The 27,646-nt window shown below is 34.9% G+C and overlaps 1 protein-coding gene across 2 annotated transcripts; it reads left to right on the top strand.

The window, feature by feature from the left end:
- Nucleotides 1-1,257: 1,257 nt before the first annotated feature.
- On the top strand, nt 1,258-27,646 carry LOC126979464 (uncharacterized). 2 transcript variants are annotated; one of them, XM_050828787.1, is made up of 5 exons: nt 1,258-1,440; nt 21,166-21,333; nt 22,621-22,790; nt 25,415-25,581; nt 26,209-27,646. In XM_050828787.1, the coding sequence occupies exons 1-5, from the start codon at nt 1,365-1,367 to the stop codon at nt 26,402-26,404; spliced, it is 777 nt and encodes a 258-aa protein (XP_050684744.1). In that variant the 5' UTR covers nt 1,258-1,364; the 3' UTR covers nt 26,405-27,646. The 2 variants fall into 2 exon arrangements, with proteins under 2 accessions (XP_050684744.1, XP_050684745.1); XM_050828788.1 differs by lacking the exon at nt 1,258-1,440 and adding an exon at nt 14,159-14,260.

Genomic DNA, 27,646 nt, shown 5'->3' with positions numbered 1-27,646 from the left:
AGTACTGTGTGAACTCTTGACGAGGAAATGTATCGTTATTGTCTGGATTCTGGACTAGACGAAAAACAAACCTGTTTGGTTGCTGTCAGACCAGTTCAGACTTGTTCCCCCTTCCCACGAAGGAGGGTGAGGTGACACGGCGCATCAATGTTTGTTTTGTTCAGTCCCGACAAGACCCGCCCAGACAGTCTGGTCGGGAGAAATTCCGCTTCCACTGTAGGACCGGCCTTAGTCAATTTGGCTTTTACTTCAAATTGACAATTGGCAATCTTGTTCTTGTTCTGCAAAAAGATCTTATATAGGAGATGAACGCTATAATGTTGCTGGTCATAATTTCGGGGTTTCAATTACACTGACATACACCGTAGTGTAGTTGATGGTTCGTATCACTTACCAATTTTCCACAAACTTAGAAAGACAAAATAAACTTTTCCTTCATTGTTGTAAATCAATGTTCCAGCCGATGTTCTTGAAGTATATCGTAAAGTAATAGAATAAAAGGCGGAACAAACAATAAGAGACCAATCTAAAGAGCATTATAACAAAAGTTCAGCCGCAGTACCGCTTAATGGCGTGATGGCAGAAGTTTCCTGTAACAAACTAAGACGATAACGGCTGTTCCTTCCCCGTCTTACTAATTTTTATATTTTATGCTTTGTATCGCTTAAGATATAGCAAACTGTTACATCTTAATTCGCTGAATATAAGAGGTTGGAGAGATTTGAATCCATCTACAAAAATTGGATTCAAATTTGAGAAATCTTATCTTAATATATATAAATCCAGTGTCCTGATGTTTTGTTTCTAGTAAACTTCTAAACTAATAGTTTTTATTTCGATTTGGGACCCATAATTATTTTTATTTCCAAGATTTGATTTGTATCAACATATTTTCTATGAGAGAATATATTGACGCACGGTTTGACAGTTCTGCTGTGATACAATATCATTAAAACAACAGGGAGCATATTTTACGAAATAATACTTGATGTTATGAAATATTATTGACAAATTCATAAAAAAACATTCTTTTATTTATTATGTACACAACAAGGTCTGTCGGCTCACGTAATAGTAAAATTTAAAAATCTAAATTTCGATAAGTAACATATACATTTTTGTGACAATGATACGCTAGGATAAAATGAGTTTCGGAACGCACCGAATCTCATTGTTTATTTTTTTAAACGCGGAGTAATTCCCGGATGTATGGTCACGTGGGGTTCCAAATTTAAATCACTTTGCCTCACGCTCGCAGTAAAAATCGTTTTTTCTGCGAGTTTTCACGTAGCAATAGCGCCCTTTTCGTGCTGAAGAGGTGAAAATTTAATTTATTAATTCATTAAGGTACAATTCGTACACTTATGAAAGTCAATTTTGATGCCATCGGTTCAAAAGACTACCAGGAGGAAGTTCTGAGAAGAACCGGAAAGAAACTCAGTAAGTTTTATGTTCACTTTACATTTATCACAACATCCACACATTTTTATCGTCTGTATATTCCTGAACTTTGTAATACGCTTTTCATTAAAATTTCATTATTAATTATGATAATCACTTTGCTTCAAAAAGGTATGTTAATGCTGCTTATATATATATATATATATATATATGTATATATATATGTGTGTATATATATTAGGAAGCAACTGTCAAAATATTGATTTCTTTACGATCTCTAAGCAAATCATGAGGTCTTAAATTATAAATGATACATATGACTCTTTTTCGTACTACAAAATGTCTCCTGAATGCTCCTGCTGCTGACTTACCTTACAAAAATATCAATCTGTCAATCAACATTTTACGTGAATTTATGCATTGAGAGATGCAGAAACATTAGCTGATTAAATTAATGTACCCACTATATAAGTTATCACAGCTGTTTATACAAAGTTTGGTAACGTTGTAAAAACGAATCTTAGAACAACAGCTATCAACAAATTACATTGTGTTTACAATTCTTTTAATCCCCTTAAGCTGTGATAATTCGATGTCACACTAACGATTATAAGATAAAATTCATCTGCAATGTAATAAACTCATTCAGTAACCAAACACAGACATGATAGTTATAATACTAAAATCTAGCCATAAATCGAATTATTATAATTTCTAATGCTTGAGGAATTATGTTGTGATTTCACAAGTGAGCAACTTAAGTGCTTATAAAAGTGCTTATTGAACTTAACTAACACACGAACTTACAAGTGGGATGCTCCTTTGAACGGGATGCCGGCTAGAATATGGGTGCCACAATAGCGCCCATTTCTGCTGTGAAACAGTAATTTGTAAGCTCACTGAAACAAAGTGGGTAACGTATGCGAGTGTAAGATGTTACTTGTCATGCACACTAAAGTAGTAAACCTGGCCTGTTTTCATCGATTGTCTAACAGAAAGAAACTCTTTCTGGACGTAAAAATTATCTAAGACTTAAATAATTTACGTATTTACAATTTACGTATAAATAATCTAAGTTTAAGTCATTCGAAAACATTGATATATTGGTCACATCCCAGCAAGAGTCGTGACTTAATTTCTCTCCAGGAAATTATCTGCGCAGTATTATCAGTTTCGTGATCAAAATAAACTTTCCGCAGCCGGACTTAAAATGCGTTTAAAAAGAAAAATTGCGGAAGTGGATTATCCAATAATAGCTTCAGGTTTTTTTTTTTAAATGATTGTGTCATCATCATCATCATCAGCCGAAAGAGAATAGTTTACAGAACAACCTATTACAGACACTAAGAAGTATAAAATAAAAAAACCTACTTCAAAAACTAAATAGTATAAAATAACAAAATAAAGTTTAAATTTGATACATCTCTTACGCAAAACCAATACTTTTCATCATCATCATCAGGCCAGAGGGACAAAGGCCTCCCCTAAAGATCTCCATGACGATCGGTCATGTGCTGGCCTTATATAACGTATTCCGGCGATCTTGACCAGATCGTCGATACATCTTGTGGGGGTCCTACCAACACTACTTCCGGTACGTGGTCACTATTCGAGGGCTTTACTGCCCCAACGGCCATCTGTCCGTCATAAAATTACTAAATATATTGAGTTAATATGTATTAGTTTATGTATTTTGCAAAAAGAGTAGCTAAAATATATTTCCTTGTCTGCCTCTCACAGCGACTTTGTGGCATCAACTACCGGTTTAAATTTTCCCGAACCCATACGACTTAATTGGTCCTCAAGCTTAGACCATACTGGCAATGCATCTCTTGACTCCTGGTGTTTGCTGATGTCCATGGGCAGAAGTCTCAGTACTTCCTATCACGTGAACCTCTTGCCCTGTGGCCACCTCTTATATAAAAAACGTCAGTAAACATAATAATATTAGCCTTTGCAGTCATTTATTATAAGGTCTCAAAACGGATTTCATATTATTTTATTGAAAGAACTATAATTAAAAAAAAAGTAATATATTTCAAGTATAATAATTATTAATAACTGCATGACAAAATTCATAGGTTTTACAAAATAAAACATGTCGTTAGTTCATTTAATGAATTAATAAATTTCATCTTTCTTCTTCAATATTTTCAACAACCTCGTCGTCATATGTAAAAGTATTTATCAACATTATCAAAACAGAACGATTCTACCCTCTGTGCCATCAAACATTATAGTCTATAAAATTATTTATATTCTATTAAAGGTCGTTATCTTTCTCCCTTTCAACACTCTTACTGAATGGACCACAGATGGTTCTTGACCGCCAATTCTGGAGGAATAGATATTATGTGACAACTCTACGATTCCTACATTTTTTAACTTTTTTTTTTATCGTGTAAACTGTAGAAAATGTCAAATCTTATAGAAATAAATCAAAACATTATAAAATATTACATATATAATTATTATTCTCAGATTATGTACTATTAAAAAATAAATTTATTTGCAAATTGTATTTCTTAAAAAAATCTGTATGCGTAACACAAACTATATTTCTATTTATAACCACAGCTACTAATTCTTACGAAATCGATTCAACACAGCCAAAATATTAGTGGAAGCTAAAGTTAAATAACATTAATTACTTAAAACGTTAGCGTCCACTATGAACTTTTATTTCAAACGAACTTTGATGGGATTGGGATCATGGAGACGAACAAGAATAAAAATTTAAAAGGACTGTTAACTTATTGATTTATTTATATTCCATTTCCAAAAAATGTTTCATCAAAAACATACTCAACTCTATACAATTACATATTATTAGATGTTTAACTAATTAAAGAAGTCACCTCATTTTCCAATAAAATTAAAAGTAAAGAATTACGTCGTTCACATATTTTAATAGTGCGAAGCGGGGTTGAAATTTTGCGTGAATTGAAAATTTCAATTGTTTCTAATTATCATAAACAAACATTATCCTCATGGTTGGGTTAAGCTATAATATTATAAATTTATAGTTTAATCATAACAACGTGAAATTAATCATAGAAAATGTACCATAGAACTAAGATTTAAATATTACTCAGATAACATTGTAAACATTCATGTCGATGACTTTCATATTCGGTGATATCTTAACCATCAGAAATGCGAGATACATATCAATAATTTGAGAATAAGTGCCCCGTTCTCTTTGTGTAGGATTGTAATAGATAATTTGGTAAGAGGCTTTGGCTATGATAGCGCTATTACTCGGAATTTTGTTTGGAGTCCGAATGTAGCAGTGTCACCACTTAAGCAGTCTGTAACTAATATGGTTTTTGCAGATTTTAACCACAGTGTTTATCCAAAGTATTCTTATAAGTTTATATTCTTCTAGCGACCCGCCCCGGCTTCGCATGGGTTCTATGTTGATACTAAATATTCCTAGCTCTACAGACAGTTCTCTGGCTCTCTGTATTCGATGTTTATCCCTATTCTGGCTTTTCTTTCTCAGATCTATATCTGTCCCGAAGCTGGCTGAGGCGAGCCGCACGTTCCGGTGATTCTTTCGATTAAAAACAAAAGATTATCAACAATTATCAACAAAAAAGGATACCTCTTCAGTTAGTTTTTGAATTAAAATACCTTTTTTAATGAATATAAGGGACGAGACGAGCTCCTGCTCGTTCAGCTGATGGTAATTGATACGCCCATTACAATGCAGTGCCGCTCAGGATTCTTAAAAACTCCAAATATTCTGAGTGGCACTACAATTGCGCTCGTCACCTTGAGACATAATATGTTCAGTCTCATTTGCCCAGTAATTTCTATGGTACGGTGCCCTTCAGATTGAAACACAGTAATGTCAAAGATGTGCGACGGGAGCGATGGCTGGTCTATGAGCTAACTAGTGATGTAGCTATGACTCCTGCTCGTGTTGCTAATTTTTATTTTTGATCGATATTAATTAAAATATTCATTATTTCAAAGTCCTAAGCTATCAAGGTTTCAAATTTTATATCGCTATTTATAATGTTGCGTAGTAATAAAATTATATGATATATGAAACTATTGCTATTGATAAGTCTGTTGCTAAGAAAGTTATTAACTGGGAATCTGGAAGAGCGAATGACTGCAAGTTTGAATATAATCTTGAATTTGATTTTAAATTTGAATAAACAATAGAAAAATCCACTCTGAGCAGGAAGTAGCTTCTGCTTTTGAGAATTTTTTTTCTGATATTCCAGTTTCCATCTCAAGCTCCCTTGTCTCCTCCACCAGTGTTGCCGAGTCACTTTTGGAAAATGTTAAGGAATGTAAACATAATTTCAAATTTAGTGTTGTTAGCTTCGCATGGGTTCTATGTTGATACTAAATATTCCTAGCTCTACAGACAGTTCTCTGGCTCTCTGTATTCGATGTTTATCCCTATTCTGGCTTTTCTTTCTCAGATCTATATCTGTCCCGAAGCTGGCTGAGGCGAGCCGCACGTTCACCTTGAGACATAATATGTTCAGTCTCATTTGCCCAGTAATTTCTATGGTACGGTGCCCTTCAGATTGAAACACAGTAATGTCAAACATGTGCGACGGGAGCGATGGCTGGTCTATGAGCTAACTAGTGATGTAGCTATGACTCCTGCTCGTGTTGCTAATTTTTATTTTTGATCGATATTAATTAAAATATTCATTATTTCAAAGTCCTAAGCTATCAAGGTTTCAAATTTTATATCGCTATTTATAATGTTGCGTAGTAATAAAATTATATGATATATGAAACTATTGCTATTGATAAGTCTGTTGCTAAGAAAGTTATTAACTGGGAATCTGGAAGAGCGAATGACTGCAAGTTTGAATATAATCTTGAATTTGATTTTAAATTTGAATAAACAATAGAAAAATCCACTCTGAGCAGGAAGTAGCTTCTGCTTTTGAGAATTTTTTTTCTGATATTCCAGTTTCCATCTCAAGCTCCCTTGTCTCATCCACCAGTGTTGCCGAGTCACTTTTGGAAAATGTTAAGGAATGTAAACATAATTTCAAATTTAGTGTTGTTAGCCCAGCAGAAATAATTAAAACTTTCAGATCCTTAGAAATGAAAAAAACTGGTGATATGTGGGGTATATCTGTAAAAATAATAAGTTCTGTTATTGACGTCATAGCACCATATCTAGCACTAGTTTTTAATATCTGTATTGAACATGGCGTGTTTCTTGACCTTCTGAAGTATAGTAAAATTACACCAATATTTAAATCGGGACTCACTTCTGACCCGAATAACTATCGCCTGTTTCAGTGTTGCCGACCCTAAGTAAATTTTTTGAAAAATTATTTTAAGCCAAATGCTTACTCACTTTAACACTTATAAGTTACGGGACGCTCGACTACGGATGCAGGTGTTGAACTCATCAGAAATATTTTTGAGTATCTTCTGTGATTTATCTAAGGCTTTTGATTGTGTTCAACATTCAACGCTGGTCAGGAAGCTAGGTCACTATGGTATAAGAGGATCTGCACTCGATCTTCTGATCTCATATTTAAATAATAGGATTCAGAGGGTCGAGGTGAATGGCAGGAGATCTCCTGGGAGTCCTCTCGGTATGGGGGTACCACAAGGGTCTATTCTTGGACACTTCCTCTTCCTAATTTATATAAATGATCTACCTTACCTTGTAGAAAAAAAAACACAAGGTGGTATTATTTGCAGATGACACTTCACTTATATTCAAAGTGAAACGAAGCCAAGTTTTATATGACGAAGTAAACAATGCTCTATCTGACATCGTGTACTGGTTTAGCGCCAATAAGTTATGGTTAAATGGTCATAAAACCAAATATATTAAATTCACCGCGCCAAATATCAAAAATGTAGATGCGAATATTTTATTAAATGGAGAGGTAGTAAAACCAGTGGAATCTGCTGTATTTCTTGGCATTACTCTTAATTCCAAATTGCAGTGGGGCCCCCATATTGAAGGATTGGCGAATAAGCTTAGTTCTGCAGCATATGCGGTTAAGAAAATTAGACGGTTAACTGACATAGGTACGGCGAGATTAGTATACTTTAGTTATTTTCATAGTATTATGTCCTATGGTATATTCTTATGGGGCAGTGCGGCCGATATTAATACCATCTTTGTGGTGCAGAAGAGGGCTATTCGCGCGATTTATAACCTAGGTCCTAGAGAATCATTAAGAGAAAAATTTAAAGAAATAAACATTTTGACTGTTGCTTCTCAATACATTTTTGACAATGTTCTGTATGTTCATAAGCAAATTGAAGAATTCTCTAGAAACTGTGTCATTCATAATGTTAACACGAGGAACAAACATAAACTTGTTATGCCTACTACTCGGTTGGGTCGAGTTAGTAAGTTTTTTGTTGGGCGATGTATATGCTTCTACAATATGATCCCAGAAAATGTACAAAACAAATGTGTTACGAAATTTAAAAGAATTGTTAAAGAAGGTTTGTGTGGGAAAGGTTATTATAGCATAAACGATTTTTTTAATGACACCACGGACTGGGAATAAAGCAAACACCCTGAGGCTCTTTAATTATAAATGTTTATTGTACGATATCACATTGTAATCCATATTTTATATAAAAAAAGCCCGCTGAGTTTCTTGCGCCCATTCTTCTCAGGTCTGAGGTAGTCTTTCTGGAATGGGTGGTAGTTTTTGACGTTCAATAAGTGATTTTAAATCCTATTTTGAATAAAAATATTTGAATTTGATTTGCATTTGAATATGGATTAATTTCGTATTGGGTAAAAATCTTTTACATAACCTTTATAATTAATATTATTTTTAAGTATTTTTATTATGCATATAGCATATTTTCCTAAAAAGATAGACAAATGCCGTAGCGGACTTTTCTATAATCCTATATAAAATACACAATTCCATAGATTATTTTGTTATATCTCAAAGGGTTCAGACAGCGAATTCGTTGAAAGCACCCAGACAGATAATTTCTTTCCGATACCAACAAATGTCTATAAATATGTTGACAAAACCTTAACAAACTATAAAATAAAACCTTCCTCGAGAAGAACGCTATCCATTGGTGATAACAGCATGAAAATCGGTACTCTAGTCTTTGCCTTTATCGCGAACAGACAGACAAACAGACGCGGTGGAGGACTTTGCGTTATAATATTTCGTGACTTATATATCGTCGGTTTACTGCAAGAACTCACAAATCAATCATTAAGTCTAGTTAATTAATAACTGCGCGAACATCGTCTTGACGAGCTCTATAAAATGCAAAAACTCACGTAGCTGTTCTAATTTGGAAGTTATTACGTATGCATAAAGTTGATAATTACAATTTTGGGACTATTGGTTCTATTAAAATCATTAAATCACTTTATAAACTTTAAAAATAATCAAAGTAGTAAATGAATGAACACTTACTGTTTTACAAAACTCGTTTATGTTATTTAGTGATTTTTTTAAATATGACATACTAAAATTACTTTAGAACGAAACTTGGTTAAAAGTCATCAACTGAGCATAATTACATAATATAAACAATATTGTTTTAATTAGACAAATTAAACAATTTTAATTAATTCTATTAAATCAAGTGATGGCAATCAAATTAAACATACACTGGCCTGCAAAAGTAAGTATCACACTTTATATTTTATTTTCTTAAATCACAATTTTTTTTTTTTCTTAACTATGGAAGGTAGAGATTTAAGATTATAATTACACCAATATTTAAATAAACGTTTTGTTGCAAATTTTATAGGCTTTAATTCTTAGAAACTAAAATTATACATTAGTAACATTTTTAACTTAAAAAAGATAAAATAATGAAAATATACATTTTTAGTTTAGTGTAAAAAAATTCAACTAAAATGTATTACATGTTATTTAATTTTTAATAACTGGTATTGTCTCCTCGAGCTCTGGTTACAGTTTGGCATACTGAACACTAGGTTTCGGAGCCGATGTTGGGGAATATTCTCCCATTCTTCTACCAGGGCCTGCTTTAGTGCCCTGAGGGTAGTAAGTGGTGGTCTGCGATTTCTGACTAGCCTCCCAAGCTCATCCCAGGCGTGTTCAATCGGGTTGAGATCAGGACTTCTTGATGGCTTGGCCATCACGCTGATACCGACCTCCTGAATATACTCTTGCGTACAAGAGCCCCACACGGCTCATATCGTAATATGAGCCGTGTGTGGCCGGGCATTATCATGCATCAGCATCGATCCATCACCCATATTTGCTAAATACGGCCCTGCATACTCATTGAGAATCTCTTGAGCATATCTTTGCCCAGTGAGGGTGCCATTTTCTATGGCTACTAGCTCTGTGCGACCTTCTGAAGATATGCCAGCCCATACATGTACACTGCCTCCACCGTATTAAACTCTTTCTGAGATGCAGGCTTGAAGGTATCGCTCACCAGGTCGCCTGTAAACACTTCGCCTTCCATCAGAAGTGTAAAGGGAGAATCGAGACTCATCTGCAAACAAAATTCTTGACCATTCTTCTTCATCCCACTGCACGTGTTCACGGGCGTATCGCAGTCTCGCTACTCGATGCTGTCTCTCGAGTTTTGGGCCACTCACTGGTCTTCGGGGTTTCAAATTTGCTTCAGCAAGTCTTCTTCTCAATGTACTGTCACTAATGTAGTCCCTCCGGGTCTGAAGTAGCTGTTGCTGGACTTTAACTGCATTTTGGTTGCGATTTCTTAACACAGTGGAAATAATATAACGAGAAGAATGATATATATATATATACCGAGAAGATTCTCGGGTACTGGTACACCTGGGTCTGCCATTACAAGGTTTCCTCAGATGGTGTCCAGTCTCTTCGTACCTTCGCTTTACCTTCTGGACCGTTCGTACCGTCACACCCACCATTCTTGCAGTGCGACGCATACTGATGCCTAGTTCCAGAAAAGCCATGATCCTAGCACATTCTCAACTGAAAGAGGCACGATAAATAAATGTTATGTGCTTTTTAGCATAAATTTTTAAAACCAGACCCATCGATCGTGAAAAAAATTTAAAACAGAAAGAAATATGTGAATGGTAAAATTGTAATTCGGAGACGTCCACTTTGAAAAAGGAATGGTTTTGTTTTTGAAGTTTTTTTTTCAGCCAATTCTTAAAAGATGTTTACCGACTATAAAGTTGTTATGTACAAAATTAAATACAAAAGTAATTATATATATATATATATATATATATAATACTAATAAATATACTTAACAACATATCACGCGATTACGAGTGATATGTTATCATCAGCAAGCATACTTTACTGCAGATCTACACATTCAATAGCTGTTTTATCTCTTTGTTTGAATAATATAAAAGGTTGGGGAAACAGTTTCTTTGCATTTGATACGAAATGATCAAGACTTTTTTTTCTAATTTTTAACCGACTTCAAAAAAGGAGGAGGTTCTCAATTCGTCGGTATTTTTTTATGTTTGTTACCTCAAAACTTTCGACTGGGTGAACCGATTTTGATAATTTTTATTTGAAAGCTGGTGCCTCCCGTGTCGTCTTGTAATTTGGTCCAGATCTGACAATGGCATCCATCAGAAAACCATAAAAGTCTTAAATTTGCTATACATACGTATGGCAAAGTGGATGTTAAATATTCGAATAACTCAATATCGCGCCAACCGATTTCGATGATTCTTTTTTCATCCATGATAGGTTGGTTACTACATACATAGTTATGGGTGAGATTGAGTCTTGAGTCGTGAGGAGGTGAGAGGCGAGAGTGGGTCGCGGCGGAAGGACACTGATTCCAAAAAAACAATAATTGTAACTAGAATTAGTTTAATTAATTAGATTGTATAAAAATACGCAATTTTTATACTTTTTAGTGCTTATTATATCTATTGTTTTGGAACAGTGTTTGGTGTGGGTTGTTTTTTTGTTAATATTTTTTATATTAATATGTATTGATATCAAAATGACCCGTAATGTGATTGTAAATGAAATTTTACGTCTCTTAATACACCAAAGTTTTCACCACAACCGACTAAATTACTTTAAATTTGATATCATACTGCGTTCAGCATGCTGCCGTAATCTCATGAAAGAAGATATCAACAATTCAACAGGTAGTTAAGAAATAGTAATCCGATCATATCAAGTCCTTCTTACCTGTACAATATAAGAAACTCAGAGCCCTCTTTTGAATCATATAATAACAAAATGGCTAAGCGTACTTAAGATATTATACAGTTTCAAGTGGCCTGCGCAGAACCAGTCAACCCGCATCATTATCTTCTATATAATCTACTACACTATGATAAGCCTTCTTTGGAAGGTTTGATATATTATTTCATAAATATGTACATATATATAGTGTATTATGACTGACACGTTAATATAGCATAGTATAAGAGCGTAAACTCGCCAACAAACTGTTGCAACAGTTCTTTATCTGTATCTGGTCTTTGAGACAAACGCTTCGCGAAACCCGCTTGATATGATCGAGGCTCTTTGCCTCGTCTTTGAGAACATTAGCCGTACGGACTATCCGGACTATGATCATCGAGTCAACGTCTCATATGAAAGTTATCTCGTCAGCCAAGTCTTTCTAGATGTCGTTTGGTGGTACAAATTATTGAAGACTGACTTGTCTCTTCTGATGTTGATGGAATTATCTACAAATAAAAACGGAAATAAGTGCTGGAACAGGAACTCTTGAGATGTAAATAAATAATTCCATCTAAAACATAACTTGCACACGAAAATAAGTTTTTCCACGGTTATACTGGTAATGTACCAGTAAAATAATGAGTTCACAACATTTTGATAATAATGTTGAAAATGGTGTACAACAATTCATTACATTGTCTACACAGCTTTATTCTATGTCTCCTAATTGGGTTTCATACAGGTATTGATGTTAAAAAAATATTTTTAGCTTATAAGCCAATAAGTATAGATTTATGGAATTAAATTAGTTGCATTAATTTGAGTCTCAGCCATGGAAGGGTATTAGATATTGCGAGTTTTGCAGAATTGCTTGGCAACTCCAGGATTTACAGGCCTTTGTATGAATGATGAGCTATATCGCTCTAACAAAAACAGCAAAGATTATCTAGCTTCGACAGAGTTGTTCTTAGCTGGCTTATCCTACAAGGATTTGGAACAGAGACTATTATTAAGATCAGGGTTACAAAGATATATAGAGAAAAGATTCTCATCCAATTTCTAATCCAAATTCCTTATTTGAAAATATTTCATATATATTTGGACCGGAATATTAAAGTCATAGAAATTCAGAAACAACAATGCAGGCTGAGTATTATTTTTTATACATATTAAAAAAAAACTAATATAATAAATCCTACATGTGTACAGAAATAAAGAGAAAAAAAAAATATATTTTCTGATCATTATTAGAGTTATAACTATAGTATTCACCCAATATTTTAATAGGCAATCGTGATTTAATAACATGATTGTGCTGCAGTCGCGTCATTTACAATGTAGGTGCTAAAGAATCATTAAGAGCAAAATTTAAAGAAATAAACATTGTGACTGTTGCATAACCACATTAACGAATTTGCTAGAAACTGTGATAATCATAATGCTAACACCAGCAATAAACATAAGCTTTGTATATCTACTCGAGTTGGTAAGTCTTTTATTGGGCGAATTATGTTTTTTTTTAAATAAGGGACGAGACGAGCAGGACGTTCAGCTTATGGTAATTGATACGTCCTGCCCATAACAATGCAATGCCGCTCAGGATTCTTGAAAAACCCCAAAAATTCTGAGCGTCAATACAATCGCGCTCGTCAGCTTGAGACATAAGATGAAAGTTTCATTTGCCCAGTAATTTCACTAGATACGGCGCCGTTCAGACTGAAGCAAAATAATGTTCACACATTACTGCTTCACGGCAGAAAGAGGTCCTTTTGTTGGTACCCATAACCTAGCCGGCATCCAATGCAATGGAGCTTCTGTGAACGGGCTGGATCACTTGGCGTTGCGTGGAGGCGTCGCTTCATTGTGTGTCTTCTACCGCATTTATCACGGGGAGTGTTCGGAAGCGCTGTTTCACCTGATTCCTGCCGCCGAATTCCACCTTCGCACGACACGAATAAAAAATAGATACCTATGTTTTTTATACTTATAATTTTATAACTCACGAGACAATTCAACACTCGACATGACCTTCGTAATAGAATGTAAATATATTATTAAAATTAAGATAATATAATCGTTGAAAATATTTATCTTTGATTTATTTATATTTATCTTTTATCGAAAAATCATTTTGTATTGTTCACGAGCTCTGATAATTTCAGAGATATTAAGTCCGAAATTAGATTTCCTAAGTCCTCTACAAAGTAAAAAGGCTTGCGTTAAGTCTCAAAGGTATGGTCTATGACCTTATTCCTTATTGTGGATTTTGAATAATCAAATATTTGCGAAACATTTCAATGAAAGATAGATACTGTGTGTCTGTGGTTTCTTCCTGAAAAAATCAAGTGTCAGGACAATTTGAAGATATATTTGTTTAGACATACTCACAATGTCTCTTGTGTTTTAATGGTTATATTAGAAGGAATAACTATGATATAAATATAATTTTACGTGCAAAGTTGAAATGAAGAAGAAGAATTTTGACCTTAAGCTTAGACTTTAAATATTTCTTGCTACAATGATATCGAAAAGTATTTTTTTTAAATTTTATTGTTATATAATACATTATAAGTTGTCGCTCGTTTATAAACAGCCTTATATCAAATCAAGGTCTTACAATGACGCAGGTCGCAATGAAAAGTCAGTGTGATTCTAGTCGTGAAATATCGTGATCCTTAGCACTCTAAATTTTAAGTAATCTTAATATATTATATTCACTTTGGAGAAAAGTAAGTACTACTTATTTTTACGATTAGTATTTGGGTTATATTTTTCAGAAAATTTACAGTACGCAGTTTCCATAAAATGATTTGTGAAACAAATTGAATGCATTTTGTTTACATTTAAAATAGTCTAGTCAATAAGTGGTTTTTGTAATTTTTCACTTTTTTTAGTTTTAGTAAATTGTTAATAACAAAACGAAAACTATAAATTTTTTAATTTTTCCAACGGGAATCTATTCTAAGACCTTTGAAAAATAGCGCCACGAAAGGAAAAACTTGTCAGATTTATAGTTTATCAATTTTCGAAATTGCAATGTTAATTAATGTTCGTGCTACAAAAAAATTGTTCATCAATAAATGGATAATTTATTAAAAAATTGCGATGAAAATTTTTTGACCACTGATTATTGGCCATTATTAATCGATTCTGAGCCATTCCGAATCGAATGAAAACTCAATCATAATTTTCGGAGAAGGCGTAAAAATTTTGGCACTTGTTGACTTGACTAAAAGTATTATAGCGGAATTAATGCTATCAATGAAAAAATATGAACATACCAGTTTTATTCAATAAATTTAAGATTGATAATTTGTATAATATTTATCTTAAATGTAATTTAATAAGGCAAACTTAACACAGAAGAAAATAGTTACGGAATTTGTTTTAAGCCCAGTTTTTTTCACCATAACATGATTTAGAGTGAATATATTTTGGCTAAGAGCACAACGACGCATTTTAAAGAAAAAAAAAACATGTTTTAATTATCCGCTCCGAAACAAGACATCCATGAAGGTAACAATAGATAATGCTGCAGACAAAATTCAGGTCCTCCTCAACTTTGAGTAGCATTTATTGAAATGATTTAACAAAACAGTAAAAATATTATTAAGATAATAATTTAATAGCGGCTATAAATATATCTAAATAAATATAAAATTTACACACTTTAACACAAATTATCTTGCCCCGAACTAAGCATAGCCTGTACCAAGACAACGGTATATTTAATAATATATACTTACTTAAACATACATAAATGCTTATAAACATCCATGGCTCGGAAACATTGATATTCATCATAATATTATAAATTGTTTGCACCTACCGGGATTCGAACCCGGGGCCTATACCTATTCTTTGATATTGTCATTTTGGATTGTTTATTGTATTTCCTTGTTTTCCAAAGCGCTGGTAATTCGGTAGCATATTAATTTTTTCTCCTGATATCAAAAGGATTTGTTATTTTTATGTTAATAGTTTGATAATAATTATGTGTAAGTATTCCTGAGGGTGACTTATTACGATATGATTTTATCAATTAGGTACCTAATAAATGCATTTTCAGTGACCTAATAAATAAGACCTAGGTAACACTGAAAATGTTTAGAAAATGAATAATGGCTTAATGTAGAAAGTTGCTAATTCTTTTACTGTTTTTCTAAGTAACCTCCGTTCCTCACTACATATCGTCGCATTCGATGGAACCACTGAGAAAAGCAGTGGGCCCATTCTTCCTTAGGGGGTCACTTCTATGGCATTTTCGTACGATTTCATCGCATCTTCAGGGTTCGTAAAGCGAATACTTCGAATTTTATCTTTAGTTCTTGGGAATAAATAAAAGTCGCAGGGCTGTATGGCGGATGACTCATTATCTCGACACCTGCACTAGTCAAATATTCAACAGTCCGTTTTGCGGAGTGCGCTGAAACATTGTCGTGGTGAAGGAGGATCCTACATCGAGGGCGCTGCTGTCGAATTTTTTTCAACACAACAGGCAAACAGTGCTTGACATACCAGTCTGCAGTAACTGTCCCTCCATCTTCAGCACAACTGTGGCGAAATGACCTTTCCGACCAAAGAATGAGGCAATCATCTTTTTTCCTTGACTTCTTCCTTTCTTTACCTTTGTTGGGCGATCTTCGAAAGGAAGCACCCACTGAGCTGATTGTCTTTTGGTTTCGGGTTCGTAGCAATATATCCAGCTTTCATCACCTGTGACGATCTCAAATACAGCATTTGAATCACCACCGTTGAACTTATCTAACATTTGGCGACACCAATCTATGCGAAGGTGTTTCTAGTCGTCGGTTAAAGTATGAGGAATCCATCTGGTACAAAGCTTCCTGACGCCTAAATGTTCGTGTAATATTTTTTGAACTTAACTCATACCAATGCCTAGGCTTGCCCGTATCTGCTGATAGGTCACTCTCTTGTCTTCCTCTATCATGCGTCGCACAGCACTGATGATATCTTCAGTAGTCGCTGTTAAGGGACGTTCCTCACGCGGATCATCATTGAGATTGCTACGTCCACGCTTAAACTCGTTAAAACAATTGTAAATAGTGGTACGAGATGGGGCTTCATAAAGAAATGCTAATCGCAGTCTATCATAGAAAGACATAATAAATTATTGAACGAAAATTTTCTCGCGTTAGGTTCATTTTCACATGTAACAAGAGTTTTAGATTTGCCGCCAATTCACAAAAACAAATGACAAATGAATGCAATATACTACTATAGCAATGTCTCTAACTGGCCAGTTCTAAATATATTCAGTGTTACCCACGTATATTTTCCTAAAATACTAGGTCAGTCACCTAAATTGAACTACCAAATAATATTAAAACGCTTACCTAAATATTAATTAGGAATTATCTGGAAATACTATCAATAATCAAATAATTATATTGGGTTTCAAAATAATAAAGTGTCACTAAAATTGAATCACCAAACATTATAAAAATGTTAACCTAACCTCAAATTATGACATTTTTAAGGATTGGGACATTTTTATGGGGAGGAAAGAAAGGGAAATGCCTAGAAATTGTTTCTGGCACTCGACGGCCGTCGCCGCGGCCCCTTACGCTCGCCTCGTGCGTTGTTTTAACTGTTCTAACATAAACAAACCTAACCAATTTTTGGAAATTATAGTTTTATATTATCGTCACTTATTTCTTAGAGGACTGATCTTATATTCAGGCTATAGAAAAAAGTGATCAAACTATAATTTAAAATATATATTTCCATTAATTCAAAGATTCATATTTAGAGATAGGAGAAGACAGCTAATCTATTGTCACTGTAAACGATATTGACAGACAAGTCGTAAACAGTCAATCATGCTTGCAATAAGCTCCCTTGTATTTCGATTTCAATAAGCTAGCTTACGCACACGACTGTTCGGGCTATCAAGTCGTCAGGGTTTGCCTTGTGAACATTAATTTTGTAATTATCAAATATTATTACTATTAGTTGCAAGAGATTGTGGGCGGCGGTGATCACATAACAACAGGTGTCCCGTATGCTAGTTTTTCCTCCTTTTCCATAAAAAAAAATTATGTGTAGGTATGCTATAACATGGTTCGTCATGCTCACTGAATGGCATTACTTGCGGTGGCTTCTCACGACCTCAACTTTTACCGAACGTATGTTAAATTTCCATTTTTCTGTATGGTGTGAAGTCGTGGACGACCTTGGAGATGTGGTGCTGGAGGCGTTTATTGAGGATACTTTGGACTGCCAAGCGAACAAATGTGTCGTATCCTCTCACAGCTCAAGTAAAAAACCCGTCTGTCCACGATATGCCACCAACAAATTTTTTCATATTTTGGCCACATAATGCGAAGGGGTAATGAGAGCCTGGAGAAATTGATCGTATTTGGGGACACAAATGGCAAGCGAGCCCGTAGCCGATCTTCTTCCGGATGGACCGACCAAATAAAAGACTCCAGGTCCCCGAGGTTAAGCTCCGTCGTCAGGGCCGCGATGGACAGAAGCCGATGGAAATAAATAGTTCACTCCAAGTGTGGACCACTTGTTGATGAGCACAATCCTCAGTCATGAGGGAACGGCTAGAGAGAGAGATATTAAATTAAGTAATTTAAAAAAAATATTTGTACTGACTATGCGATGCCGCTCAGACCTTGGGTTTTACGAGAATCTTGAGCGGCATTGCATTGTAATGATAAGGCGCAAGTAACTATCAGGTTGTCCGTGTTTGTTTTATGATAAGATTTAAACATTCCAACTGAGAACCACGGATTCAATTTAAAATTCACATGCTAAATTGACTCTTTCTATGCATTTTATAGAGCCCGGGCCGTGTTCATCTAAGCTAGTATCGAGATTTTCAGATGAGTTCAAATCATATTGACTGTTATTAGAAGTCTCTCCATGCACTGCTATAAATTGCCGAATATACGCTAGTCTTTTCAGTGGCAACATTTTGAAACAAAGAATAAAAAACTGAAGACTAAGCACACAAGAGCAGTAAACTTTTAAGGATATTGGTTTTGTTACGCCAAAGAAGTATAATATAGAAGAGGAGGACAAATGAGCATACATACAATTCACCTGATGATATGTTATCACAGTAACCGCGCTGGCGAACTTAATAAGCGTCAACTAAACGTACACAAACCAATGAAATTATGGCGAAACTGAAGTGCCAATGGGCACATAGTTCAAATCCAAATTCAAATATTTTTATTCAAAATAGGATGTGACATCCCTTATTGAAAGTCAAAAACTACCCATTCCAAAATGAATGCCTCAAACCTGAGAAGAACGGGCGCAACAAACTCAGCGGGCTTTTTTTTTATTAACTAATATGTTTACAATGTTATATTGTACAATTAAACTTATTATTTAATAGCCTGAGGGTGGTCACTCCATTCCCAATCTCTGGTATCATTAAGAAAGTCATTTATGTTATAGTAACCTTTACCACACAAACATTTTTTAACAATTCTTTTGAATACGACTTTCGTTTTGAACATTTTCTGGGATCTTGTTGTAAAAGCATATACATCGCCCCACAAAAGACCTACTAACTCGACTTAGCCGAGTAGCTATCTGCATTATAAGTTTATGTTTATTCCTGGTTTTAACATTATTGTTATTTTTCAGTTTCTCATAAATTCACCTATGTATCTATGTACATACATTACATTATCAAGAATATATTAAGAAGCAACAGTCAAGATGTAAATTTCTTTGAATTTTGCTCTCAATTATTCTTTAGGACCTAGGTGATATATAGCGCGAGTAGCCCTCTTCTGCAGCACAAATATTGTATTAATATCGGCAGCGTTGCCCCACAGCAATAAACCATAGGATATAATACTATGGAAATAACTAAAGTATACTAGTCACACCGTATCTATGTCAGTTAATTGTCTAATCTTTTTAACCGCTTTTGCTGCAGAACTAAGTCTGTTCACCAATCCTTCAACATTCTATCACCTCTCCGTTTAACAAAACTCTAGTATCTACATTTTTGACATTTGGTACGGTAAATTTAATGTATTTAATTTTGTTGCTAAATAACAATAGGTTATTAGCGCTAAACCAGTACACGATGTCATATAGAATATCGTTCACTTCGTGATATATAGCTTGGTTTCTTTTCACTTAAAATCAGTGATGTGTAGTCCGCAAACAATACTACCTTATGTTTTTTCTCTATAAGATTAGGAAGATCATTTATATAGATAAGCAAGAGGAACGGTCTGAGAATAGACCCTTGTGGTACCCCCATACTGAGAGGAGTCCCAGGAGATCTCCTGCCATTCACGTCGACCTTCTGAATTCTATTATTTAGATATGAAGACAGAAGATCGAGAGCAGTTCCTATTATGCCATAGTAGTATTCCTTCCTGACCAGCGTTGAATGTTGAACACAATCAAAAGCCTTAGATTAATCACAGGAGATGCCAAGTGCATTATGCGATTCCTCCCAGGCATCAAAAATATTCTTGATTAGCTCAACACCTGCATCCGTTGTTTAACGTCCCCCAGTATAGCCAAATTTGGCTTTACTAGTAATAATATAATACAAGACAAGAGTAACAATATAATTAAGTCATTTGAAACAATTGTTTCAAATGACTTAACTTATGAGAGTTAAGGTAAGTAAGCATTTGGCTTAAAATTATTTTTTTCTAAAATTTTACTAAGGGTCTACAAATCTGACACAGAACGATAGTTATTCGGGTCAGAAGAGCATCCCGACTTAAATATTGGTGTAATTTTACTATGTTTCAGAAGCTCAGGAAACACGCCACGATTAATGCAATTATTAAAGACTATTGCAAGATATGGTGCTATGACATCAATTATTGAACTTATTATTTTAATAGAAATGCCCCATATATCAGCAGTTTTTTTCATGTCGAGAGACTTAAACGTTTTAATTATTTCTCCAGGGCTAACAAAACTAAAATTGAAAGTTTGTTGACATTCTCTAACATTTTCCAGAAGAAGTGACTCAGCAACACTGGTGGAAGAGACAAGAGTGCTTGTGATAGAAACTGGAATGTCAGAAAAAAAATTCTCGAAAGCAGAAGATTGAGAGATTTATTGATTCCTGCTGAGATTTGAATTATAGTATTGTTTATTGATAGATTGTATTCAATGTTACGGTCTTTCACTCTTCCAGATTTCAATGGACAGATTGCCAGTGGGGCGACCACGTACCGGTGTTGATAGGCCCCCGACAAAATGGACTGACGATTTGGTCAAAATCACCGGAAAACTTTGGATAAGGGCAGCGCAGGACTGGTTGTCGTAGAGATCTTTGGGGAATGCCTTTGTCCAGCAGTGGAAGAATTACGGTTGATGATGATGATGATCATAGGCGAGGTTCGGGGGGCACCGTGGCGAGAGTCCACGGTTTTACATATTGCGCCACTTTTATTTTCGACTTTATTTATTGAGAACCATAATATGAATTATAAAATTTTATGCCATCTGAATCTGAAATGCCCATGTTGGCCAATTCAACCCTCAAACAAGTTTGAATGTACTTTTGTGATACAAATGCCTACTCCTAGATTTTTAAATAAGAAATAATAACGTATATTATTTTGCGTTCTTTTATCAATTTTTTTTCATAATCACTTATTTTTAGTGCCGTTCGAGCGAGTATGGGACGCGTCATGTCCAAAAGTCTGGTCAAAATGGGAAACAAATGGCCATGAATGGGTCGTGCAGGATTTGGAAGTTGGGGACTTTGAAAACGTGGTCAATATCCTTCTGGAAGAAATGTACTCCGATGAAGTATTATGTTCACTCAGCAGTATGTATTACCACAAAGTAGGGATAGATACTTACTTAGTATTACAAAGGTCATCCGATGGCGAATTTTGGGTATACATACTAATTGCGCGTTAAAAATAAAAATGTTTGTGGATATAGAAAATGTATATATTTTTTGGTGCCAAACGGCATGTGATTGAATGTGGTTTGAGAACCGCACATGGTCAACCAGCAACATAGCAACACCAGGGATCATGAAATGCAATGCCAGCCTTTAAGTTGGGAGTGTGCTAAAATCCTGAAGGTCCCTAAGTCATATCAGTTCGGAAAGACAGCAGCCGGTAATTGATTCTACAAAGTGGCTGAGCGATGCAAGAAAATTTCTTGCAAAACGCGTGGTTGTAGAATACTAAACGTCAATATGATGTGGGTTAAATTCTGCATTTTGACCTAATTAAATGTGTGTTGGTGGAATTCGGCTACTCGTATCAACCTGAACAACTCCTCTGAGCACTTCCCGTGATAAATGCGGTAAAAGATGCAAATGTAATGTAAATCCAACCCACACACCACAACTCTACGCCACGCTAAAGGATCAAGCCGATTCGACATGGCTTGATCGCCGATGATTCAAGCTGCTTTTGCGTTGTATTATATCGTTGCGGTCAAATGGAAGAAGCTGTTACTGGGGAGCGCCCACCCAGAGGTGAGTACAGTACTCCATGTGAGGCCGAAATTGCGCTTTATATAGTTGCAGGTGGTGGCTTTTAGTAAGGTACTGTCTCGCCTTACTGCGTATACCAAGCTTTTTAGAGGCTAGTTTGGCCTTCTCGATACCGACGCAAAGTAACCCTACTAGGCTGTGGTAATTGATTCTGAAAACCAGCGACACATTGGCGCCACGCCAGTGTAGCTTATGACTGAGTTAGATCCATTTGGTGACAATTCTTGGTGCACTGTAATTATATATTTTTTCTGTCTATTTTAAATAACGAATTATATTATTTCATTAGTCTTATAGTGTCTTTGGCTTTATTATCAATCCTGTTTTGTAATTTTATTGAGTGGTGGTGGTGGTTTATTATCAAATAATTTATTTATTTTATTTTATTTCACCAGACTGTGGGAACTAGCCTGATACTTTATTATACATCAGGAACTTGATTTGCCTTGCTACGCGATTTTGATTAACTTAGTTTTTGTAGGTAAATTGAGATTAAATGCTTACCGTATACATATCCATGTTGAAGACCGTTTCTTCAAATCAAAGAAACTTTCCTCAGGCACAACGTACCGTCTATAGCAAATAATTTTTTGGTTTGGTCAGATTTACGGGAGGATGCAGACAGCGTGGTTGGGTTGAAGAAGTTCTGGGCAGCGTGTCTAGCTCAGAGGATGTCACTGGGGCTCTACACCTGGGTGAACGGTGTGAAGACGCTTGCAGCGGTCAACGTATGCGTCGCATCAGCAGCGGGTGAAAACTTTCCGGATATCGAGGTAAGATCCAACTAAATCGAATTAGGCTTATGTTGAGTAAATACATGTTTCTAATACAAGATCTTCGAAAATGTGCAAAATACATCCGATTCCAAATTTATAAGAATTATTTAAGGACATCTGTAACTGTCTCTCTCTCTCTGGGCTTTTAAGTAAAACACAGAGCTTTGTGCAGTGCAGGAATGTGAAATATACCTTTATTTACTATACTACTCGGCTAACCGCTGTATCATTGAAACTCCTTTCATCCTGCTTGAAACGTCTGACAACTAGCCTAGCCTTCATTTTTTCAGATCCAATTTCACTGTCGTTGAATGCATAAATCCACTTTGTATCCAAAATCTGACTACCATCAAAAAGCCTATTTACTTCATTCCAGGTTTGATTACCCTGAACATAATCTATTTCTCTTCTAGCATTTAACTACTCATTTTTGTTCCTCTTAGATAACATATCTTGATAATCTACTGGAATCTCTTCAACAAAATTCATGTAACAAAGAGCCAACCTCTTCTAATGTCGAAATTTTAGAAACATAATAGTTATTTATGCAACTGATGTGTAATAAGGGGTATGAAAACACGAATAAACCCACATTCGTGCTTTAATACGAGGCAAAGCCGAGTGTGATAATAGTATCACATGAGAGTTTTAATACCTAATCATCATCAGTTGCGTACAAGACTTTATCTACACCCATAATATGAATCCTCTTTAAAAGATTCCGAAACAGCTTACTGCTAACATTAAAAACGAATTGTGTGGTTTTATGAAACCACGGTAAAAGTGAAACTTTTGTTCATTATACACATATAGCTAAAAATTTTTGGAATAATTTTCCATTAAGGGTATAAAAATCGCTTTATCAATCTTAATTTTATACATGGAAATGATGAAAAATGAAAATTGGAATGATAATGGGAAATTATTAAAGTAGACTAAGTCTCCAAGTAATATTTTTATTGAACTCTGAGTCTTAGCCCTGGCTAAAAATATTGATTGAAAAGGATTACATTAAATACTGATAAACAACATTTACATTAAACACTGACAAAAACAAACAAAATAGCGTGGAGCACTTGCACAAATGAGTAATAGTCTATACACTACACGGTCAGCTGCTGCGAACTATAGGCACCGCCCGACCGTCACGCGACATGCAACACACAGACGAAAAAGTTTGAGACGATATAATAAAAGTTTCACTTTAAAAAGCGACTGGCTTTTATAGTAACTAATACATCATCCAAACGAGTGTTGTCATGAAAACGGATAATGTAATGTTGTACTGAATTTCATTACAACACTCGTTTGGATGATGTAATGGTTACTATAAAAGCCAGTCGCTTGAGTGTTTTAATGTTGGCAATAAGTTAATTGTTTTAGAATCTTTAATAGAGGATTTAAAGCATGGGAGTAGATAAATATTTATATTATTTAAGCTGCCAACTTTATATACAACCACAGAATATAACACTACCTTTGAATTTCTTTTCTCACCATGTTTATCATCCATGAGAGAGAGCGTCGATTACATGGGGCACACTATAAGTTTTGCACTTCTAGCTAATCGGAACTGTTTGAATTTCGAATGTTATATTTTTTGAAACGTTGCAACATTCATAGTACTTAATAAAAAAAACAATGGGCGGTAAATTATTTGTCAATTGTTTTTTATCACACATCAAAGTTCTACGTACGCAACGAAAATGGAATTAAGCCGAAAAGATTTAAAAGCGATGATTTTTTATGTTTTTAAAAATTCTCTCTCTCCCCAAGACCGCTCGTATTAGAAATGCTTTTGGGAGAGAAGCACCTTGCTTGAGCACCGTGAGCTTGTGAATTTGAGAGAGTTCGGCTTTCTTTACATGTCGAATTTCGTGAAGGGTGGTCTTCAAATGCAGACATTGTCACAGGAGACGTAACGTGAATTTATTGTTTTGAACCCGAAAAATAACACCAATCTTGTGAATGGGTGTTTGAAAATGAGAACAGGCCAACAAAAGTGAGGCAGGAGAGACACGTTGGTAAAAAAATGATTGCATTTTTTTCTAACCCGTGGGGATCCCTTCTGCACAGTTCCATTTGAATATCAAAAGAGTGGTAATGCCGAGTGGTGGCAAAAGACGACCAAAAAGCCGCGTTCTCCTACATAATGACAACACTTCTTAACACACGGCCAACAAAACTAAGTCATATTTAGTTTCCGAAAAAGTACAACTCGTTACTTTTCCTGCACATAGCCTCGACCTAGCCTGTGATTTTTGTATTTTCCCCAAAATAAAAGATTTGATGAGAGGTTTCACTTTTACCAATTCCGGATCTGTGGTCTTCCTGTTTAAAAAAATGATTCAATCGCATGAAGAAATATTTTAAATGTAAAGGAGAGTATTTTGAAAAGCAATAATTATAATATTTTGATTATAACATGTAGATTTTTAAAGTTACGCAAAACTTTTAGTGTGACCTACGTATAACAAAATATAAATTTTTAAATCGCTAACAGATTGGTACGTGGTGGTCTCATCCTGAAAGTACCGGTTATGCCCTAGCCTTGTGCGACCTAATGAATCCCTTCATACTTAGTGAAAAATTTTATGCTGAGTACAGTAACCTTATTGCAGGTAGAAGGTGCGGCTTGGAAAAACGTGTACCTAGCTGTAGAATATATTGAGAACAAGCAGGATCCTCACCAGTATACAGGGCTGGATACTATGTTGCACGCTTTTGGTTTGCTGGTGAAGAGGCAGTTCCGGGGCTCCAAACTGGGAGAGAGATTATTGAGCGCTAGGTAGAGATTTTATGATACCATATTAAAAATAACACTATTCTATCGATTTTATACTTCAATGGACCTTAGCAAATAAGTGAGGTGATATTCTAAATTTTAACGACATGAGGCAAAAATGAGGGAATTGTAAAATCACCATGTGAATCGCCTTCAGGCTATTAAATAATAAGTTAGTTAATTGTACAATATTATTTTGTAAACAAATCTTTTTGATGAAAAAAAAAAGGAGCCCGCTTAGTTTGTTGCGCCCATTCTTCTCAGGTCTGAGGCATTCGTTTTGGAATGGGTGGTAGTTTTTGACTTTCAATAAGTGATGTCACATTTTGAAAAAAAATATTTAAATTTGAATTCTAATGGTAGGTATTTTAAGTGAAAGTATGGGGGGCTGTGATAGATTATCTGCGTCCCTGTTCTATACCAAGAAAACCTCTTTTTTTATTGATCAGATACAAAGTGTAAGCTCCGTGCCTTGGTACTGATATGGAACCTTGTTATTAACGTCTCCGTGACGTCAGCAGGCAGTTTTCTGTTTGTAAAGAGTCACTTTTCGTTTATTTATTGTGCTTGACGTCACTAACATGGCGGCTCAACACAAGTGGATTTTATCATGTGATTTTTTATTTTTAGGGAGCCCTTGTGCAGATTCAACGGGATAAAGGGAACAGCTACGGTGTTTACGGGACCAGCATCTCAGAAGGTCGCCACTTTGGCCGGATTCCAGGAAATCTGTGAAGCGACTTTGAAAGAACTGGCTGAAAGTGGTCTGAAATATCCGAGCGATGAAAACAGATCTATCAAACTGATGATTAAATTATATGAATAGCAGCTTGTATAATATAAGTAATAATTAGTAAGGTTTCTCAAAAGAGTCTTTATATTCTAAAATTAAAACTAATTAGGTATACATAAAACCTCATTAGAAATCTAATAATAGACTCTTATATATTTCAGTCATTAGGACATTTTTCATCTAACTCTTAGATAATTTATACGTCTAGATAAGGTCTCTTGCTGCTAGACAACCGATGAAAACAGGCCAGGGCTATTATTTTAGTGTGCATGACAAGCTACGTACGTCTTTCATTCGTGATATGTATGTCACTTTGTGTAAGTTTGCGTGCTTGCTTAAAATGGAGGTTAATTAATGTCAATCTCATTTTTTTTCAAACTCTTCACAGGTGTCACAGTCTCTCTCTAGACATATAAATGATGTAAGATCTAACTAACAAACTTTATTTCATAAAAACAAATAATCTACACAAATAAAATTTGGAAAACAAATTTTATGAACGATGCGGGACTCAAACCCACGAACTCCGGCGTTCCGTGCCGGTGCTCTAACCAACTGAGCCAACTGTTCGAGTAACGTATCATTATAAAATCTTGTTTGCTTTGTTCAACTCTCAATCTTGAAATCTTTTAATCTTGTATGCGATGTCCCAATTTTTGTTGTTAATTTATTCCACCATTTTCAAATATATAAGAATTCATTTTACCATATTCAAATATGTAAGACATAAAGTGAAACGGCAAATCACAATTTACATCATTTGCCGAGGACATTGTTTTGTCTCTGTTTTTCAACATTTCAAATAGATAATAGATAATTTAAACAGAACGGCTTCATATTTTGTGTAGACAAGACTATAAAAGGTGATTGACAGCTTCATTATCTACCTCCCGCATTGAACATTAATCTATTTACATATAAATAAGTTGTTACTTTTGTAGCGAGGTTACCAGATGTTCTAGGTAAGGCTAGCTATTAGGATATTTTAATTATTTCTGTGAAGGTCTTATCAACCAATATGGATATTTTATTTCCTTATATTTCTTTAATGTTTCATCGGTATTGATACAGACTAGTTTCGGACCATTCACAGGTCCTTCATCAGGGTTCGCGATAACGTCTTAGGAGACGATATATATAAGCATAAATCGTAATTGAAGCCTTATAAGTAAATAACGTAACAACGTCTCACGAAAGTTTTAATAATTTAATATGGATATTTGTTTAATATATTGAATTTATTTGTAAGAAGTTAAATACACAATTTGAAAATTA

The sequence above is a fragment of the Leptidea sinapis genome, chromosome 3 (assembly GCF_905404315.1).
Source record: "Leptidea sinapis chromosome 3, ilLepSina1.1, whole genome shotgun sequence".
Classification (NCBI taxonomy): Eukaryota; Metazoa; Arthropoda; class Insecta; order Lepidoptera; family Pieridae; genus Leptidea; species Leptidea sinapis.
This window is presented reverse-complemented; position numbering and strand designations above follow the sequence as displayed.